The sequence below is a fragment of the Callospermophilus lateralis genome, chromosome 3 (genome assembly GCF_048772815.1).
Source record: "Callospermophilus lateralis isolate mCalLat2 chromosome 3, mCalLat2.hap1, whole genome shotgun sequence".
Lineage (NCBI taxonomy): Eukaryota > Metazoa > Chordata > Mammalia > Rodentia > Sciuridae > Callospermophilus > Callospermophilus lateralis.
In genome coordinates, this window is record NC_135307.1 from 120,793,397 (window position 1) to 120,814,376 (window position 20,980).

At 49.5% G+C, this 20,980-nt stretch overlaps 1 protein-coding gene across 4 annotated transcripts in view; it reads right to left on the reverse strand.

Annotated features, from left to right (window-relative positions):
• The window catches only part of Rasgrf1 (Ras protein specific guanine nucleotide releasing factor 1), a 104,398-nt gene that overhangs the window by 77,308 nt on the left and 6,110 nt on the right, over nucleotides 1-20,980 (reverse strand). For all 4 annotated transcript variants that reach the window (XM_076848724.2, XM_076848723.2, XM_076848722.2 and 1 more), the window contains one exon: nucleotides 6,668-6,774. In XM_076848724.2, the coding sequence (XP_076704839.1) occupies nucleotides 6,668-6,774 (107 nt within the window). The remainder of the gene's footprint in view (nucleotides 1-6,667; nucleotides 6,775-20,980) is intronic.

Sequence of the window (20,980 nt, forward strand, 5' to 3'; positions counted from 1 at the left end):
GTAGTTAGGTGTTGCCAGATCAGAGGACTCCCCAAAGAATAAGCAGAGGGTGGAAGAAATGTCTCATAATTTGTATAAATAGCAGACTTTAGATGTGTAGAGCATCAGAACAAAGGTGGAGGTGGGGGACTTGGAAGGCCAGAGGTGTCATGGCTTGTGTAAGGTCACCAGGCCCCTAAGGAGAGAGCCTAGTCCACTGTGTTCTAGCCCTGGCCCTCTCTCTGATGCCCACAGCATCAGTGGGGCCATTTGAGGGTGTCAGAGCTGGGGAGGACTCTGATTCCAGTAAAGAAGGTGAGAGAAGACTCTGAGAAGGGGACCTCAGTATCCTGGGGGAGGTGTCTGTCCACAGGACCAAAGCCAGGGGCCTTGAAAGGCAGGTGTGTTTTTTTTAAAAAAATTTTTTAACATACAACACAATAGAGGAGTGCATTACATTCATATTTTTTTTTTGCATTACAATTCTTAATATACCTTTATACCACAATCATCAAATCTCTGTTTGTATATAAGGTATGTTGACACCAATTCACATCTTCATACATGAATTTTGTATAATGATGGCAAGTGTGTTTTCTGATTGGAAAGGAAGGTTTTGAGCTCTTGTGGCCTAACAGGTCTGGGGCTGAGGCTCTCTGACTTCCTCTTTCTATCCAGGAGGCCTGGGGTGGTGAGATTCTGCATTTGCAGCTCCCCACACTCCTACTCCCTGTGTGCTCCAGCCCACCCCTACCTCAGAGCCACCCCTTCCCACCTTCTCTCCCCTGCCCCAGCACAGCCCCGTATCTCCCTTCTCAACAGCGAGGAGCTCCCCTCTTCCCTGAGCATGCCCGTCAGGGCCCCTCAAGCCCCTCTGTCAGTCTTTGCCTTCCCATGCTTCCTGCCCCCCTGTGTTAGCAACCGTTCTGCTCCATGTGTCTCCCCTCAGCACACAAAAAAGGTTCAGGTAGCTCCCCTCTTAGGACACCAGCAAGCTGTCCGGGGCCTCCCTGACTCCTGCTTTGTTGAAAGAGGGCCTCCGTGTCCCCACTTTCTTTTCCCCTCCCTGTCTGGCATTTTCCCCAGCACTTGCAGGAACTGGGCCCCTCTGTCTCCTATCTGCCAATTGAGGGCACTTTCCCACACTACTGTCCAGCTACCCTGGACAGGGCTAGTGAGTGGGGGCCAGGGGAGGGAGGCTGGTCTTTGCTGCACACGGGGAGCCTGTCACATAAGCTCACTAAGCCTCTGTGACTCTTGAGGTAAAACAGGACAATGATAGCTTCCCTACAAACCCCAGGTTTGAGGTGAAGACCTGGAGGGTCTTGGCGGGAAGTAATTTTACAATAAAAGTGCTGCACCAAGGTGGTGACGGGGCCAGGGCAACTGCAGAGTCCTGTCCCCTGGTGGTGTCAGCAGATGCTTTCTGTGGGAGAGGGGAGGGGTGGGGGAGAGCTGCAGCTGCACCCTGGAGAGGAGGAAGATGTGGACCCTTAGGCCAAGGGCACCTGGTGCAAAGACCTAGAAGTGGGCCTGGGCAGGAACCTGAGGGAGAAACCTGATCTGAAAGGCAAACCCCTATTCTTGTCACACCAACCCCTACAGATAAGTAACAGCTGTGAGAGACAATTCTTTGGATTACAGTACTATCTGGTTAATATGGGGAGTTTTGTGCTCTTAGGAAAATGAAGACCAGCTTTTAAAATTTTTTTCCAGCTGCCCAAGAGACTTAATTGTCTCTACTTGCAAATGAAATTCAGCAGAGAACAAGGAGTCTGTTTCCATGCTGCCAGCCTCCCTGACCTGAGCAGGAAAACCTGCTTCATTAGCCTAGTCCTACTAATGACACTTGCTGTGCTTCAGTAGGAGAAGCCTCCTCTGCAGCGTGGTTCTCTTGCCCCACCCCGCCCCCATCCTTCCCTCCCTCTCTCATCCTCCCTCCCAACATCCATGAGGAGCCACTGGATGCCTCCCTCTGCAAGCACTGTCCTTACGGACTCACGGACTCTCAGAGCTAGACAGGAACTCAGGGATCATGAAGGGCCGTTGGAATGGCCTCATTTGATAAATGAGGAAACTGAGGCCCAGAGAAGGGAAGCAACCTGCCCCAAACGACAGTGGGTGGGCGTCAAAGCTGGCACTGGCTCTGTGCCCTCTGCTACCAGGTGGTCTGGTTCGGGATCTAGTTCCTTGCTGTAAATGCAGAGTATGAAACGCATTCCATTTTATAAATCCACACACACATACACACACACACACACACACACACACACACACATGCCACAGAGGCATCCCATAATACTAGAATGATATACATGCAGTGTGAGAGAACATTGTGTCTCTACATAATATTAATACCCTACCGTGCTTATTTTTGTGCATAGAATGTGTCTATTAAGTCTATGTAAATAAAAACTAAATTGGGAGTATGTAAAAATACTGTGGAAGAGAGCCAGCACCTCCTCTCTCTCTCTCTCTCTCTCTCACACACACACACACACACACACACACACACAGGATACAGCAGGAAGGCTTATGTTGCCCCAGGTGCTGCCCAAGAGGCCTCAGCCCGGCCAGACTGGCCGACAAGTAGTCCAGGGAGGTGACTCAGTTTCTCTTTTCAGTGACCATCATCATGCCTTCCCCAGTCTCAGTGGGAGATTCTCCTCTGAGGCCAGTGTGCTGGCCCAGGCTCTAGGACTTGGCAAGCAAAGACCAACAATCTGCCCAGCCACTGGCATCTCCCCCTGCAGCTTCCAAAAGATGCAGAGTACAGAGAGGTTTCTGTTCAGAGATAGGTGTGTCCCTTTGCCCAGCTGCTCCTTTTCAGGGAGGAGAGGCTTCTGGTTTGGGTGGAATCTGCCTTACCTGGGAGTCACAGAGCCCTCAGCTATGAGTCAGGATCCGGGGTACCGCATCCCCCACTCAAGCAAATCCCCAGGCCCATGCGACACTGTGTCTCAACTGTCTGTGGACCGACAGACCTTCCCTCTGGGTTGTTGTAAGGAACATATGACACTCTTTGTGTAGCATTTTGCAGATTCTCGAGGACTGTGCTGGGGACACACTGTACAGATGGGCTGCTGGAGGCCCAGACTGGCCTTGCACAGGTCAGGTGGTTTGTTATTATTCCATTGGCTGCTTGGAGCCAGTTTTCAATTTAGTGACTTGCTTTAAAAATGACTGTCCTCTATCAGTGGCAGGCAGGATCCTAAGACTTCTGGCCCTGCCCAGTACACCTGTCCTACATGAGTAAAATGGCTTTTACTAGAGCCTACTTTGACATGAGCCTACTGTCACTAGGTCGTGTTGATATGGCACAGGTGACTTAAGATAGGGAGATTATCCAGGTGGCACACCTAATTACACAAGTCCTTGAAAATGGGGAGCTTTGTCTGACTAGGGGGAGAAATCAGGCTGAAGAATCTTTGGCTTGAGGGTGGAGGGGACCATGTGGTGAGGAATGTGGGTGGCCTCTATTTGCTGAAATCCACCTTGGCTTACAGCCAGCAAGGAAACAGGCACTTCAGTCCTACGACCACGAGGGACCAAATCCTGCCAACAGCAAGGAGGAGGCTGGGAGTGGATTCTTCTCTGAGCCTCCAAACAGGAGCTCAGCCAGCAACTCCGTGATTTCAGTCTCTCAAGGTCCAAGGCAGAGACCTTGGCCAAGTCCTGACCTCTGATCCAAAGAACTGTGACATAATGAAAGGACACTGTTTGAAGTTGCTAAGCTCGTGGTGACTTGTTATGCAGCAATAGAAAATAGAAATATTCTCTTCTAAATAAATTATATCGTATCACATATCATTATTTAAATATTTGTAGTTTAATATGCATGTTGTGAAAAGCATAGTTTTGTTTTGGTACTGGGGATTGAACCCATGGGTGCTTAACTACTAAGCCACATCCCCACCCCTTTTTTATTTTTTATAAATTTTGAGACAGGGTCTTTCTAGATTGCTTAGGATGTGGCTAAGCTGCCTTAGCCTCCTGAGCTGTTGGGATTACAGGCATGTGCCACAGTGCCAGGTGAAAAGCATAGATCTTAACTACACAATTTGATTAATTTTGATGAATTTATAGACCCTCATCAAGATAACAAAAATTTCCACCACCCCAGAAAGTCCTCTTAAACCCCTCCCTAGTGAGTCCCTATCCCTGAAGAAACTACTGTTCTGATTTCCATTATCCATGGATAGTTTTGCCTCATACAGAATTTTATACAACTGGAATCATATTGTACTATTATAGCTGTACTATTACGCTATACTCATTCAGCATATTGACTTTTAAATTCACCTGTTTCACTGTACTTAACTTTATTTGACTCCTTTTTATTGCTTAGCAATATTCCATTGCATGGATGTACCAATGTTTGCTTGCACATTTGCTTGTTGATAGACACTGTGGCTATTTCTAGTTTTTGGACTACTGTGCATAAAGCTGTTAAGGACATTTGCATATGAGACTTTTTGTGGACATTTTTCATTTCTCTTGGATAAATACCAAGAAGTAGAATTGCTGGGTAATAGCGTAGATGTATATTTAGCTTTTTAAGTGACTGCTTAACAATGTTCCAAATTGGCTGTGCCGTTTTACACCCTCTTCAGCACTGTGGAAAGTTATCACAGTTCCATCCCCTCTCCAGCAACTGGTATTGCCATTCTTTATCGTTTTAGCCTTTTATCATATGGGTATTGATATTGCCTTTAGAAAATTTTTGCATTAATGGATATTCTTTGTCAACGTAGTCCTGGTTATCAGATTGCACAACAAATTAGAATGCTATAATGCTTCAGTACTTATAAAGTCCCTTGATGTAAATGATCCCATTTGAGTTAAATGAAATGTTTGACCTTCAAAACAACCCTATTATTGGTTCTACATTAATGTTGGGGAGACTGATGTCCAATTGTTCTCCCTGAATCTGGGTTCTTCTTCACTTAGTTCTGTCCTTGACAACACAAGCAATTTCTATTTCAAATCATAGCTTTGGTCATGTTACTCCCCCGACATAAAACCCTCAGTGGCTCCTATTGATCACAGAGGAAAGGTCAAACAACTCAGCAAGATATTAGAGATCAATTATGGTCTGATGTCAGCTGATTGTCCAACCTCACCTACTTTCTAACACCTAAACTTTGTCTCTACATTATCCTTGTAGTTATCTTTCCTGTATTACTGCCTTAAGTAAAAGGCATTTTACTTAAAGGTTTAAATGCTTATATTTAAACTCCTCAAATCCACTCTCCAGTCTTCCACTCAGGTCAGATTTATTCTATCTGCCTTCCCCAGATTCTTTCATTTCCCTGCAGATGGAGTTCATGTGTCTCTCTTGTAATGTGTTGTACTTGACACAGCTTGATACCTCAGACTTTTTGTGCATAGGACTAACGTCTCCCCGACTAGACTGTGGTACCCCAGAGTTGCATCCATCTCTGGTCTACCCAGAATCATGCACAGGGCCTGCCTTTATTGGTTCATGTGTTAGTTCCTGGTCTCCATATCAAAGGACTCTCCTGGAGGACAGAAATAGAGATGGCCTAATTCCAGGGCTGAGGTCATTGCTATGGTCATAATAAGTGTTTCTGTCATAATAATTTTTGGTTCTGGGGCTAACTAGTCTGATTCAAGACTCAAAGAGGGGTCCTGGGATCCATCCATCCATCCATCCATCCATCCATCCATCCATCCTTCTGTCCATCAATCCATCACCACATATACTTTCAACACTCCTCCACTGTTCCATCCATCCATCCTCCATTCATGCATCATCATCTTCCACATATAAACTCAACATCTAGCCTTGCATCCACCTCCATTCATCCATGCATCTTTGGGTTCTTCCAACCCATGTTTGCTGAGTACCATTTCTATGCTTTTATCAGTCCCTGAAAATGTGAAGAATTATACCTGGTCCTTGTCTTCAGGAACTTAGTTTTGTAGGAAGGCATCCATATCTAAACTGAGCCAGAAGCATCTATTGCCTGGAGGGTGAACCTGGGTTCTCCACACTCAGCTCTGGCAGGGGATTGTTGGTTCCGGGGCCACACCTCCACCCACAAATCCATCAATTCCCTAGGACCCAAAAAGGACTCATCCAGCTTGGAGGCCCACATTCACTGTAGCAGATATTGTCATTTGCCTGTTCTTCCTCCAACCCCTGGGCCCAGTGAGTCTCCCTCCAGAAAGGGAAAGGATACTGCTGAGAATGTGGGGAGGAGTAGGTCTAGGAATCCTGAATATCAAAGTTCAGAAAGGTGTAGAAAATTTCAGTACCTAGATGAGGAAACCAAGGTCCAGGGGGAAAGTAGGACCAGTCCATGGTCACACAGCAAATTAGTGGCTGAATCTGGGTTAGAACCTCCACACCTGAGACTTTGGTAGTCAGAAAACCCTTCTACCAAACTAAATCACACTTGGTTTCCCTAACATTTAAATAGGAATTAGTCTGGTGGAGCAGGGTGAGAAGCTGCAGTGCCATTCCTGATGGCCTCTCATTTCCTGTGGTCCAGAGGTTCAGCCCCTGAGGGTGGCCCTTGCCAAGAAATGCAGTCATTCTCCCCTTCTCTCCTCCTTTTCCGCAGCCTCTTCTGTCCGGGGCATAGGTTTGCAGAAGAACAGGGTGCTTGGTTTGGACTGTTGGGTGGGGGGCTTCCTGCCCTGGGAGTGGGGTGAGACATACCTGGCATGAGCGATGGCTGCCACCCATTCGTCGCAATCCTTTGCATCCTCTGTCCTCAGCTCCAAAGCTTTCTGATTCTCATGGGTGAAGTTCACTGTGAAGTAATGCTGTGCCAAGAAAAAGAGAGCCCAGTCACCAGGGTGTCCACGAACCAGCGACTTCTCCTGCTGTCAAGCTAGTTGTTTTGCCAAGTGCTCTCTGCGATATCAGCCAGGCATAGATCCATTATTGTGGCTATTGGAATGCTGTTCTATTTAGTGGTTTCATACTCTTGATTAAAAAGCCTTTTGTACAATGTAACAAAACCTATGCTTAGGATGTAACAAGGAAGCAAAACCCACAAAACCCTATATGCCAACAAATTACAAAAAAAAAGCGTTTTAAACCATCAGGCATGCTGGAGGGAAGGCAGGGAAAACACCAAGGGAACATCCCCTTTGGGAATTGGGTACCAATTCAATGCAGTTGCATTTAATTCACTCCATGAAACCTGACTAAGCGCTTCTCTGAATCCTGGGGTTAGAGTGGTGAATCAACAGACACGGTCCCTATGAAAATCCACGGAAAGCCACCTCGGTTGGGTGCAAATGACTGACTTAGAGCTGAGTCAAACATGGGGCCTGCCTACCCGCCCCCTAAGGTCGCAGGGAAGTGGAGGAGCCAGACAATAGATATGCATCTGCAATATTATTATGTGAGTGAAACACCCATAAAGCTCTTTGAACAATGCCTGGCACTTAGTAAGCACTATCTCCGTGTTTGCTATAATTAATTCAGTGTGATCACTACTGTACTGGAGGTAAGAAAAAGAGCCATGGGGTGCAGAGAAAGCCACCCACTGATTTAGCCCGGAGAAATCAGAGAGGGCTTCCCAGAGGATGGGACATTGGTCCTGGTTCTGTTTCAGTTGGCTGGAGGACTGAGGGTTCCAGTTATAGCCCTTGGGATGTTGGGGACTAGGGGAGCAGGAGGGGTACAGTATGCATCCAGTTCAGATGGCTGAGGGCGGGCCCCCAGGTGCTGAGCACTGGAGTGCATGTGGGAAGAGAGAACTTGCAGCTTCTCCCAAGTCTCTGCTCTGGGCACCTGGAGAGTGGGGTGCCATAAACTGGGGTCCACTAGCAGGATGACAACTGGTTTCAGGGGGCAGGGATGGGGAAGAGGGACAGACATGCAGATTGTGTGGGTCATGCCCTGAGAGGCAGCCTCAGGGTGGAGATGTGGCTGGGAGAGGGCTCAGTCAGACAGAGGGCAGATGAGCACCCTGCGGCTGCCTCCTGGGTGCCGCAGGCCATGGTGATGTTGGAAGGAAAGAGAAGGGGAGGGTGTCAAGAGGGGTCCTTGGCCCTGCCACTTGGAGGGTGCACCAAGGGCCAGGCACAGTGTGGCACTGTGCCAGAGATGGTGTCTCTCCCTCAGTGTCCAGGTGGCAGGCAGCAGCAGCTCAAGGGGTGGTGTGCCAACTAATTTTAGCTTCTGCTGACATTTATTGTCTTTCTGCTAATTGTCGTCCTAGGTGGCAGCCAGCATGTGAGTGTGTGTGTGAGAGAGTATGTGTGTGGGGGGAGCAGGAGAGAGACTTGTTGCAGAGTCAGTGTCTCTCCTTGTTTCCTAGGAAACAGATAACTGGGGCTATAGAATGAAATGTCAGCTACAGCCTCAAATAACTGAATTTGAAGGCTCTAGTGGGCACCTCACCCCCCGTGAGAAGGAAGCAGGTTAAAAACAGAGCTGCAGGTGGCTTCCCCCATCTCTGGAGGGATGACGAACACCCCAACGCTCATCTTTAATGATCTTACTCTTTTCCCCATATCCACTATCTGTCTGATAGTGATGAATCTGAAACTCGGAGAAGTCGACTACCTGTTGAAGGCCACACAGCTGGAATGGAACACAAAGGATGACAAGCCTTCCTGGACGTTGACTCGTGCCCTGGGCTTGGCTCCAGGGTGCACAGATGAAGAAAGCAGGGTCCCTACCTCAGAGGAGCCTGGAGGAGGTGAGGCTCAGGGTTCTACCTCAGACCTCATGGGTGTGTTCAGGGTGGTGTGGCCTTAGATGGGGTCCTAACTCGGAGGCAGGCCTGCTCAGCTCCACACGGGCACAGCAGGGTGGCTAGGCCCCTTTAGAGCCTCAGGGGACATCCCCGGGCTAGATGGTCCCATTGCGGCTCCTTCCCCAGTGAATTACCCTGGGTGTGGCTGAGGCCCCCACCTCCGAGAAGCTTCTTCCCATCTAGTTCTGCTTCAAGGAGAAGCAAATGGCTCCCCACCACCCTGAGGAACCCTCCCCCTGAAATATGGACCCTTGGAAATCTAACCATGGAGAACCAAGCCAAGGAGACCCCTAGGCCTGAACCCACCACCAGGGACCTCTGGTTTCTGACAGGGGATGGCACTTGCCTCTGGCCCTCACACTAGCACCAGGGCTCCTGGAGGCTGCAGAAGGCTGTTGCAGGACCCCACAGACATCTTCCTCTTTGCTTCCCCCAATGTCCCCACAGGTAGTTGCTTGTCCATCCATCTGTCTGTCTGACTTCTGTGTGGCCTTGCTCTATCTGGGTAACCACTGCTCTAGGTAGGCCACAGTCTCCTAGCCAGTGTCCTGCAGATGTTGTCCTCCTTGGAGACAGTATCTAGGCCCAAAGTGACTGACAGGCTGGAAGTTCTGAGCCCCACTGAACACACAGGCCAGAGATTCAGATAGTGGGGGAAGGTTTTTTCTGGACCTGAGGTTTGGCCTGGTTCTGTCTGGTGAGGGCTGTACCTCACTCACAGGACTGACTTCTCCCTGCTGCCTTGGAGCCTCGCTCTCAACTGAGCATGGACTTCTCAAGGCCAGGACCTGGGTCGGCTTCATCCAGGGTCTCCAGAGCACCACGTTGTGCTTGGTCCCCAGCGAATGCTAAGAAATGGCCGAAGAAAGAGGGAATGAACAACAGATCCTGAAAACTTCACCCTACTCTAAGGTTCTGACATCTCACTCAGGTGCCCAGGACACTGTGGTCCTTCTGCTGTCACCCTCACTAAGATTAAGAATGATACCAGGGCTGGGGATGTGGCTCAAGCGGTAGCGCGCTCGCCTGGCATGCGTGCGGCCCGGGTTCGATCCTCAGCACCACATACAGACAAAAATGTTGTGTCCGCCAAATACTGAAAAAATAAAATATTAAAATTCGCTCTCTCTCACTCTTTAAAAAAAAAAAAAAAAAAACTTGTAAAAAAAAAAAAGAATGATACCCAAAATAAGCTTCCTGAGCATGGGCCATGTGCCCACCATGCTGCCAGGTGTGGCTGCTTCTCTCAGGGACACAGGGCCCTCCCTACAGGAGGGCAGGACCTTGAATTGATTGCCTTTAATTAGTGGGGGTCTGAGGTCATTTTTTTTTTTTTTTTTTTAGTACCAATGTAGAATCACTCCAAGTAACCCAGAGCCCAGGGGGTGGGCACTGTGGGTGACAGAATTTTCTCTGTGCCAATCTATTTCCTTCACAGAGTGGAGAGGTTGGGCAAACTTCTCCAGGGGAAGCAAATTCTGTTACAGTGAGAGAAAAGGGACATTTTTGTGATGGTGTGAGAACAGCAAAGGTTATGGATGTCCTGGAGTTTTAAAAGTAAGGGAATGCTAGAATTGGGGGGAAATGGGAAAGAGGAGGGACCTTCTATTGACTTTTTTTTTTTTTTTTTTTTTTGAGAGAGAGAGAGAGAGGAGAGAGAGAAATTTTAATTTTTTTTTTAGTTTTCGGCAGACACAACATCTTTGTTTGTACGTGGTGTTGAGGATTGAACCCGGGCTACACGCATGCCAGGCGAGCGCGCTACCGCTTGAGCCACCTCCCCAGCCCCCTTCTATTGACTCTTGTCGGGCCCTCGAGTTCCCTGGTCCTCACTCCCTCCCCTCCTCCTGCCAATATTTATGGTGAAGATCTTGAGCTTTCACCAATGTTACAAGAATTTTTTTTTAATATTTATATTTTAGTTGTAGTTGGACACAATATCTTTATTGTATTTATTTATTTTTATGTGGTGCTGAGGATCGATCCCAGGGCCTCACACATGCTAGGCGAGTGCTCTACCACTGAGCCACAATCTCAGCCCGTTACAAGAATTTTACAGTAAAAACCCACATGTATGACCGCCTAGATTCCTGCACTATACTCTGGCACTCTCAGGTAACCTCCACGACATGCTCTTGGAGCATAATCACTCAGGCGGAAGACTCCCCTGCAGGGGTTGGCACAGACACCCCGAAGGCCATGGAAGTCACCTCCCCACAGGAAGCTCTGTGTGGTCCCTGGCTGGAGCAATGCCCCAGCCCCCAGTGTCTGCTACTTCTGAGCTCCCGTTTGGCTCTGTTCAACTATTTCTGACCTTCCACAGGCGTGAGGCTGGGTTGGTGACAGCTTAGGTAGCCTGGGGGACTTTGGAATGGAGAATTCCCAGAAGGCTCAGAGTTCGAACAATCCAGTTTTGTGACCCAGTGTGGGCCAAGGATACCAACATCCCACCTAGCCTCCACCCTGGGAGCTGCCCTGGCTGCTTTACTTCAGTCTCAATTTCTGCGTGGGGCTGGAAAAAGGGAGGATGTCTCCATTTGGAGGAACTTTATTTCCTATTGAAATAAAGAGGTAGCCTTAATCACTGGGGGAGGGGGGTAGGTTCATCTTTCTGTTTTAGATGACAACAAATGAAAGGCGTTGGGCACAGTGTTACTTTGAGAACTGCTATTGTTGGTGCCACTTGCTAGCTGGGTGACGGTGGGCACATAGCTTGGTGGCTTTCAGTTTCTTCATCTAAAATGGGCATTAGAAGGGCTCCTTCCTTTCATGACTGCTGTGAGGCTGACTAAGAGAACGCTAGTGCCTAACAACTAGCAAGCACCCTGCATGTTCACTATAGTCCTATTTTATTAATATCTTTATAATATTCTCCTTGGCAACCTTGGTTGGACAGGAGAGCTGAGCCTAATTCAAAACACAGGTGACTTCTCAGTTGGTATATTCTGTCGTGGGCTTAGGTTAACAATACGATGCTCTGCCAGGCCTTAATTCATTCTAGACATTTTTGGCAAAGCTTGGTACAACATCAAAAAACCAGTTGCAAAGTTGTGGAGGGTCTGAAGTGCCCATTTCATGGGTGCCTGATGGCTGCCCAGGAGCATGTGGAGGTTAGGGTGTGCCCTCCCCAGGGGTGTGCAGACCCTTCTCCTCCTCTGCTGGTACCCACCCAGGAGGGCAGCTGCACCCTCCAGTGGGGCTTGGATTGGGTCCCGCCCTGGGAGAAAGATGGAAGGCAGAGGGATATTGGTGCTTGAGATGGCGTCATTGCCTTCGTGGTGACTCTGGGGTCCCAGGGAAAGTCTGTCTCCCCTCTAAGGGAGCAAGGATGCCTCTGGCTTGGATGAGCCAACATTCTAGATGGAACCTGCCTCGTGATTCTTTGAACCTGGAGAGGTATCATGTCCACCCCTCTGCTCTTTCCCCGGTCCTCTATCTTCTTTCTCTTTTTGTGTCTTGGTTCCTGACCATTTCCTTTCCACCTGCACCTCAGGTGTCTCCCCCTGCCGCAGTCTGGCTGGGCACAAAATCACGAGCCACTCACAGCCTTGTAGATTCAAACAGCAATTCTTTATTCCCAAACTCACACCGGCATTCTACAAGCACGTTCTGGGGAAATCCACACTCTCCACCGGGCTCTGAATCCCAAATACTCTCTGAATCCCGGGAGAACTCAACGGGAACTCAAGGCGCCTGAGGCAGCAGGATACGCCCTATTCCCAGCAGGAATAACCTTAAACCTGGAACCGCCCTAAACCCGGATCCGCCCTGGTCCTAGAGCAAGGTCACCTTTCATGCAAAGTCACTGCAAATGACCTGGGTCCACCATGGAGAGTCCTTCCTCTAAGCAACATGGGGTAGGCTGACAAAGAAATTGTGATGCGTCGTTCCTACTTGGCAATGACTCTCAGCATCCCCCCATCCCAGTGTCAGTCTGGGCTGGGTCTACTTCCCCTCTTGTCTCAGGATAAGCCTGGGTTTCTGCAATCCTTGATGCCAATATCCAAGAAACTTCCACCTCCCAGAGCTCTGGCTTCCTCACTGCCCAATACGCAGGACTGTAACACTTGCCTCGATCAACTGTACACAAGTGGTATTAGTCGTGAAAAGTAAACTTTTTCACACCTTTTACTCTCTGAGTGATTGATCATTCACTAAGCTGACCAAGATGTATTATTCAGTCTCCCGGAAGAAGCCAGTTCACCTTCTGGCTTGATTGACAACATATACACCACAGGGCAAGTGCTTCTAGAAGGACACAGGTGCTCCTCCTAATCAGCTCTTAGCCCTTGTCCCTCACCATGGCTTGGGCAGGCTTCCGTGGGCTCCGGCAGCCCCGCCCATTCCCACCCAGGCCATATTTGTCCCTGCAGTGGAGAGTCTGCATAGTCTGCTTATCAGCGATAACTGGGAACTTAAAGAAATACTGACGCTTGAGCCCCTCCTCAGACCCAGGAAAGCAGAGTGTGGAAGTGGGGCACTGGTGTTACTCACCACCCCCAAACTGGTTCTGTTGTCACCTGGTGCCCAAAGCCCCTGAGGGAGGAGCGTTGTTTGGCACCAGATCAGGCACGTTTCCTCCTGCCCCCTCACCCTCTCAGAGACCCACAGACGGGGATACAGCCACCAGGAGCAGCTGTGGAAACCTGCCCCAGAGTCACCCAGCCGGGGCTCCTGGATTCTGCAGCAGACAGGGAGAGATCAGACTAGGCAGCTGTGTCTGCTGAGCTCCAAGTGTGAGGCAGAGACAAGAAGGAAGCAGAGCGTCTCAGAGAAGGAGCAGACAGGAGGCAGTGTCGCCAGAGTGATGGGGACAAGGGCAGGGCAGGAGGGTTCCTTCTCTGTTTGGGTTCCCGTAATTTCTGCGGTAAGCATTTTGCTTAGGCTGCTTTGAATGGGCTCATGTTCCTCTCAAAGAAATGATTTCTGACTAAGAATACCTCTGAAGCCTGGCACCAGGCCTTGGCCTGGACACAGAGCAGCCCCTGTTTGATGAATGGGTTACCAAAGGCATGAGCCCAGCTTATTAATTAATTAATCAGCTAATTAAGAGCTAATTCCATAACCACAAAGTAGGTGGCATGAATTTGCTCCTCAGGCATGGGCAGTGGAATGAGTTGGAACAGGGTGGTGATGGTCTTTTCTTCCTTTCTTTATATTTAAAAAATTTACTTTTTTTTTTTTTTTTTTTGCAGTACTGAGGATTGCACCCAGGGGTGCTCTACCACTGAGCTTTTAATTTTTTATTTTGAGACAGGGTCTCACTGAGTTGCGTAGGGCCCCCCCAGCAGAATGGGCTTTTCATGAAAGACATCTTGATTCTTCAGAGAGAGCTGGAAGGCACTGAGCAGTCCTGCAGTCAAAGACCTTCTTCTGCAATTTATTCCTCCATGGAACCTTTTTGTTTTCGATTTTGGAGAAAAATCTATCCACAGTCTGGTTGTTGGTGTGAGGGTGTTAGGAGTTCACTTTGGAGCCCTGGATTGTGGCCTATGCCAGGGTTTTCAGTCATCAGACCTGGGTTCAAATTTATTATTTAGCCTTGGTTTTCAAAACTGTGTTTACTTCCATGAAAGTTCCCTTTTACAAAACCTATCTCACAGGATTCTTTAAAATAAATACTTTTGTGAGGCCTGGTTCAAAGGGCTCACATTCATACGTGTGTACACACACACACACACACACACACACACACAGCATGAAATTCAGTCCTGTCCTGAGGGTGAGTGGAGGGCTTGTAGGCAGAATGGGGTCACAATTGTGCCAAGGTCTGGGGTTATTATGAGTCAGCACTTTTTGGCCTCCTCTTCCTCCTCCTCTTCACTTCCTATTTCTTTATCATTCCCTCATTCACTGGCCACTGAGTGCCTGCTCTCTCTTTCTTTTCTTTTCTTTTTTTGGTTTTGGCATCCTAGATTGAACCCAGAGGTGCTTACCCACTGAGCTGCATCCCCAGACCTTTTTCTTCTTTCTTTCTTTCTTATTTATTTATTTGTTTGTTTGTTTATTTTTCTATTTATTTTTGAGACAAGGTTTTGTTGAGTTGCTGAGGCTGGCCTCCAACTTGTGATCCTCCTGTCTAGCCTCCCAAGTCACTGGGGTTACAGGTGTGTGCCACCACTCCTGGCTCCATCTGTTCTATAAAATCTCTTCACCCTGGGCCTTTCCCCTGTCCTCACTGACACACATCATCTTCTGTCTGGACGAGCACGCAGCCCCTCCAGCTCCCCTGCCCCTTCTGTTGCCCTCTCCTATTCATCCTGCCTTTGGGAATTCAGACCCAGAGCCTGGGGCTCTGCTTGTTGTGTTACCCAGGAGGAGGGGGTGGGCTGAGTCTGGGTGAGGATGGGCGTTATGGATCTTGGGCAACCCCATCCCTTACTGTTCCCACCCTGTTGCCCTGGTTAGGTGGGGCTGGCCTCTCCCCCACCAGGTCCTGGTTCTTTCCTTCCTGGTTGAGTTTTGGGCTGAGGCCCCAGCTGGCCCTGGCCTCAGCCAGCCCGCTCAGCCAGATGCTGCTTGATGTCCCAGTGCAGAGGGCAGCTGTGCTACAGGGAACCGCGTGTGTGTGTGTGTGTGTGTGTGTGTGTGTGTGTGTGTGTCCCATGGTCTGGAGTCCACCCTCACCTTCCTTCCTTCAGTAAGGGGACACCCATCCAGGATCCCCGTCATGTACTCCAGCTCCCAGGGACAGCCACCTGTCCTCTGGCTCTTGCAGGCTGTCCTGGGAGCATCTTCTGTCCACTCTCACAGCTTCTGCAACGCAGTGCAGGCTCATCAGTGCTGGCCTTCCCTGTCTGGCTGCGCCCCCCTGCGCTTGGAACCCAGCGGGGATTTCACTGGGGGTAGGATTTCCTGCAGGGCCTACTTGATGGCAATATGGTTCTCCAGGTTGCTGGAGCCCCCACACAATCCAGGAAGGACCCGCCTGCCCTGCCACTCCCCCGCTGTCTCATCTGATGTGCCTGACATGGGGTCAGGAGCCCACCTCAGGACCTCCTTCTGCCTAACCTCCGCCCCTAAGTTCTCAAGTCCCAGTCTCCCAGGGCCTTGCTTGCTGCACCAAGACCCCTGCTTTGTTCCTGAGCTGAGTGCCTGCCCCGGGACCTTCCAGATCCTGGTCTCTTGTGAGCTCCAAGCCATGAGTCCCTTCAGCCTGCAACCCGGCCCAGGATAAGGCCTGCTGCTAGGGAGCAGCCCCCTGTATGCCATCCTGTGCTCCACGGTGCTCCCTGCCTAGGCCACCAGGAGAAGAGAGGACCTGGGAAATAACTGCAGGGCTAGAGCTTAAAAAGCCCTGTGACGGTCTCTCCCTCAGAGTCAGCCTCAAAGCAGGTCTGCCCGCCGAATGGTCTGTTTTAATGTGCAGTATATGACTTGATGCCCTGGGAGCCATGGCCACAGATGAGGCAGGTCCTGGTGACCATCACACTTGGCTGGTCCTGCACAGACATCTTCCAATCTATCATTGTACCCCAGGCAGCCTGCCCTTCATCTTCCCACCCCCCCACCTCTCCAGATGTTTGCTAAATGAAGGTCTAAACTCCAGTCTGAACGTTCCCTTCAGCTTCTGCCCAAAACCTGGTTAGAAATGATCTATGCAACATATGATTACATGACCTGTGTAACATCATGTACGACCAGACAAATGAGAAGTTATACTCCATTTATGTATGCTGTGTCAAAATGCATTCTGACATGTACAACTAATTAGAAAAAAATATAAAAGAAATGACCTATTCAAAGAAGTATTTATTAGTTGCAGCTTTGTTTGCAACAGCAAAAGACTTTAAATATCCAAATATCCTTCAAGAGGAGACTTTCTGAAAACACTATAGTACAGCCACATAATGGAATACCATGTAACTGCAAAAAAGAATGAGGACAATCTCATTATACTCACAGAGAATCTTCCCACTAAACAGTAAGAAAAACAAGGTGTAGAACAGAGATTATACTATATCACAATTTATATAACAATTATGTACACGTGCATATATCTGGGCATATATTTGCATACATATGCTCTCTGGGAGAAAATGGTAATGATGACTGCCTAATGAAGCAAGAGAGGAAAGCGCACTGTCACTGTATACTTTCTTGTATCTGAATACTGAGGCGTGGGAATGTGCTACCAATTCTAAAATTTAAAATAAATGAAGGAACTGCAGTTTGAGTGTGTGATGGATGTGGAGCATCTTCTGACCACTCTCACAGCTTCCATTCGCCAGGCTTCAAGCTGTGCCGTGCACTGTCTGGTCACCAGGACCCTCCTCACTCGACCCCATCAGTCTAGCCTCCTGAGTTTTACTAGTCTCCACTGAGTATGCTCAGCAAGCTCTGAGATCCAGCAGGAACAGCTGACAGGGGCAGGCCCCTGCATTTGCAGGGTTCCGCCCTCAAGGTCAGCATCATTTCCCTGTGGGTCCTTCTCATCCAAACCCCTAGAACATAAGACTCTTGCTCATTTCATCCATGAGGCAGTGAGAGTCTAACTAGCCTGTTTCCCTCTTTGCCCTGGCCACCAGGAAGCTCTCAGATGTAATAACTCACCTGTCCTCACCTATGTCCTCACAGTACTTGCTCTCCTCCTGAAACTCTACCCAGCCTCCCTCTGCCAATCCCCACTTCCCGCAGCTCTGACTACAGATAAAGGGATCCCAGGAGGCAACTAGTGTAACTGAGGGCAGGGAAGGCCCCTAAAGGGAGGAATGAGGATAGAAGGGCAGTAGTGGGTTCACGGAGAGGGGGCCCTGGGCAGGCTGAGCAACTAAGTCTGCGTAAGAGCCCAGGAGGCATTTAAACAAAGTTGGTGATATTTCACTATGAAGTCCGACAGAGGAAAAGTCAGGCCAGGCCAGGCCTCTCTCTGCATTTATAGATGGATTTTTGGAATACCAGCTAAGCTTGCTAAAAATTCACCCCTTCAGTCTTCTAAAACCAGTTTTGAAAGGCTTTGATTTTAAGATCTGAATTGGGTTTTCTAATTTGAAGAAAATCAAAGTTCAACCAGGAGGTATCTTTTGGAAAATAATTATCTCATTTTCCAAAGGAAAGAAACTGCATTAGCCCTGCAGGATTAAAAAGATCTCATCTTTAAAATAAAAGTTGCTTAATTTAACAATCAGCCTGAAAGTCTACTGACCAACCAACCCAGAGCAGGGAGGTCTGGTTCTAGTTCTGACTCTGACATTTAGCAGCAAGAACCCCAAACAGACCCCCGACAGCTACCTGTGTGGAGAGGGAACTCCACTCATCTGAGCGTCCTCTGCCCAGTGAGGATCATGTCTTTCTTGAGTAAAACTGCAGTGACCGCAGGGTTACTCTGCTGGCTGACCGGACGGCCAGCCCCGGTGGACTCTGCAAGCTGAAACCGTGCTTTGTCCAAGTGCATGGCCAGCTAGGAAGCTGTGGTGGCAACATCTTCCCACAGGATGAGGCCTTGACACTCCCCATCTTTGCCCCAACCCAGACTGGGGCATAGTTTTAATGCCTCTGGGGTTCTAGATGGTTTTAGTGGCACAGCAATGTGCCAAAGCAGCGGATTCCATGGTGCATTCAAAAGACTTGGGATGAGAGCCAAGGGGGCCCTTTAGTGCTCCCCAGATTCAGGCCCCTGTCACTGCTCGGTTCTGTAGCCTTTGCTTGACTGGTCTCCTGCCTCCCGATGGGTTTTTCTCCCATTCCTTCCCACCCTTCAGAGATGGGAAAGGCCCCTCCTGCTCAAAGTCCTGGCGCCTCCCCACTATGCCTGGGCAGGGCCCAGGCTCTGCAGCACCACACACAGGTTTTGGGGGTGGTTTGGCCTCCGTCCTCTCTGACACGTCCTGTCTGAGGAGTCCGTCCCTTTCTTTGTGGAGCCTTCCTGGTCTCTCCAGCCTGGGGAAGTGCCCTTATTAGACTCCCCTAAACTCCCCTGCCTACACCGCCTGGTCCTTATCTGTTTCCCACCTGCCCATCACTGGACGGTGAGCTCCTCCAGGGCAGGTCCTTTGCCCCCATCCTCCCAGTGCCAGGCAGCCACAGGCAGGGCACCTAGGAGGTACTGGTCAATCCCTGTTGAGCGAACACTACCAATGGAGCGTTAACAATCTCACAATGACACCTCAGCCTTTAAAACCCCCTTCCTTGTTAATTCTGGCCAGCCCAGTGGCCAAAATGCTTCCGTGGCCACTGGTCAAGGATGACAGAGTCCCTGAGCTTAATGAAAGGAAGGCAGGTCTGGCAATGGTCCTGCCCCTTGAAGCATGAGCAGAGTTAACTCCGCACACTCTCTGCCTCCTCATTAGCCATCACGAGGGCTCTTTGCCTTTGTCTCCAGCTGCTGTGTGTGTGTGTGTGTGTGTGTGTGTGTGTGATGATCAGATTTGCGCTTTAGGAAGATTGTTCTGATTGCAGAGAGGACAGTGGGTTGGGAAGACAATGCATAGGGGGAGATGGCTAAATGTGCTCTTGGGAACCCTGGTACTCTGGTCTTCAGGTACATGGTAAGTCTGCTCTTCCCCTTCTCCTCGATATAAGCCTGTCCAGTGAACTGTGCTTACAGTAAATCCCTCCTAGTTGAAGCTTAAAAGCTAAAGAGAGATCTGCCACATTCCTTCCCTGTAGCTGAGGTGATCATGAGGGCTGGTGTCAGGATGAAGCCTCCATGAGCCTGGGCCCCTGAGCAGTCACCATGAGCATCCTCCTCCTGCCAACCTACATGGGACATAAAACACGAGTAGGAAACATTTCTTAGTCGTGTTCATGAGATCTGGGGCTGGTTGTTACTGCAGCATAACTCAGCTTGCCCTGACCAGTCCACCACAGAGGAGGCTACTGTGTAAGTGCAGATGTGAGATGATAGCATCGAGGGTGCAGGAAGGGAGGGACAGGAGTGGATGGAACAGAGTGCTATTTTGGAGGTCAAATGGCAGAGTGGGTGATGGTGTGTGGCTGCAAGGGAAAAAGGAGTCCCCTGCAGCAATCTTCTTTCCTGGCTTTAGGGGCATGGCTGACTCTGACTTTCTCAGGAACTCACAGGTTTCTGAGCTAAGATTTGCATCCTCTCTTTATATTCAGGGTCAGGTCTTGGTGTGACTTGCTTCAAACCTGCCAGAGACCTGGGCAACCTGTGCCATTGCTTCTTTGAGGAAAAGCCTTGCTATCATAAAAGCAAAAGCTGAAGCTGTAACTGCCACAGTGTGCTGCTCCTCACACGGAACCCAGTTTAACATAGAGATGGAGAAACTGAGGCTCAGTGAAAACCTTCCTAAGACAGGAGGTGGCAGAGCCAGGATCCACAGCCGGGGCTGGAAACCCACAGCTGGAAATCCCTTATGCTGCTTCATCGTCAGAGGCAGAGGAACTCCTCAGTGAAGGGGCTGGAGTTGGAAATGGAGGCTGCGCACTCCTCTCTGAGTGGGGGACGGGGCGTGGGGGTGTCCGAGCCTCCCAGCTGCTCCCTGCACGACAGTCGCCCTCACGGAAGCGTTTGGGCGTTGGCAGTGTTCTGGGCCCCTGTCAAGTCCACGCGTCACCAGTGCTCCTGCATAAACATCAGGGGGCTGAGTTCTGTTCTTGGCTGCGTGTACGCGGGCACCAGCTCCAGGCTCCCACGGATTCCAGGGAAACCGGACTGTGGGGTGTGGATGGCTGCCTTGGAGTGTTTCCCCTTGATCATGGGATTCAGAGTTGCAAGATTTCCACCCAAGCAGAAACAAAAGCCGCCTTCACAAGTCCCAGGAGTGGCTCTGACATATTTTCACTTGCTGTTAATTCTTTTTTCCTCCATCTATCCTGGCAGAGGATGGGAAGAGCTAGTCCCCCAGCAGTCTTTGTGTGTGTTTTTTTTTTTTTTTTTAGCAGTGCTGGGGATGGTACCCAGGCCCCACACATGCTAGGCAAGAACTCTGCCACTGAGCCACATCCCCAGCCCCCAGCAGTATTTGTGTTTGAAGAGCACAGGCTCAAGAGTCGGGCCGGGTGCCAGCTTCTCCACGTATTTGCTCTACAACTTTGAACAAATTACCTAACATCAGTGAGCCTCAGTTTTGTCATTTTGAAAATGGGGCCACAGTGTTGACCTGATAGGGCTGTTGGGATAATTAAGGGAGATACTGTATGTAAATCATGCACTCTGGTGCCTGGCACCTGAGAAAGGCTTAATAAGTTGCACTTATTGTTATTATTCAGTATTTTTGGCCTTGTGTTTGAAGCATCCTACCATAAAATTATACACATTTAAACCTGGCACGGGTCCTGCCAATTCTCCATGT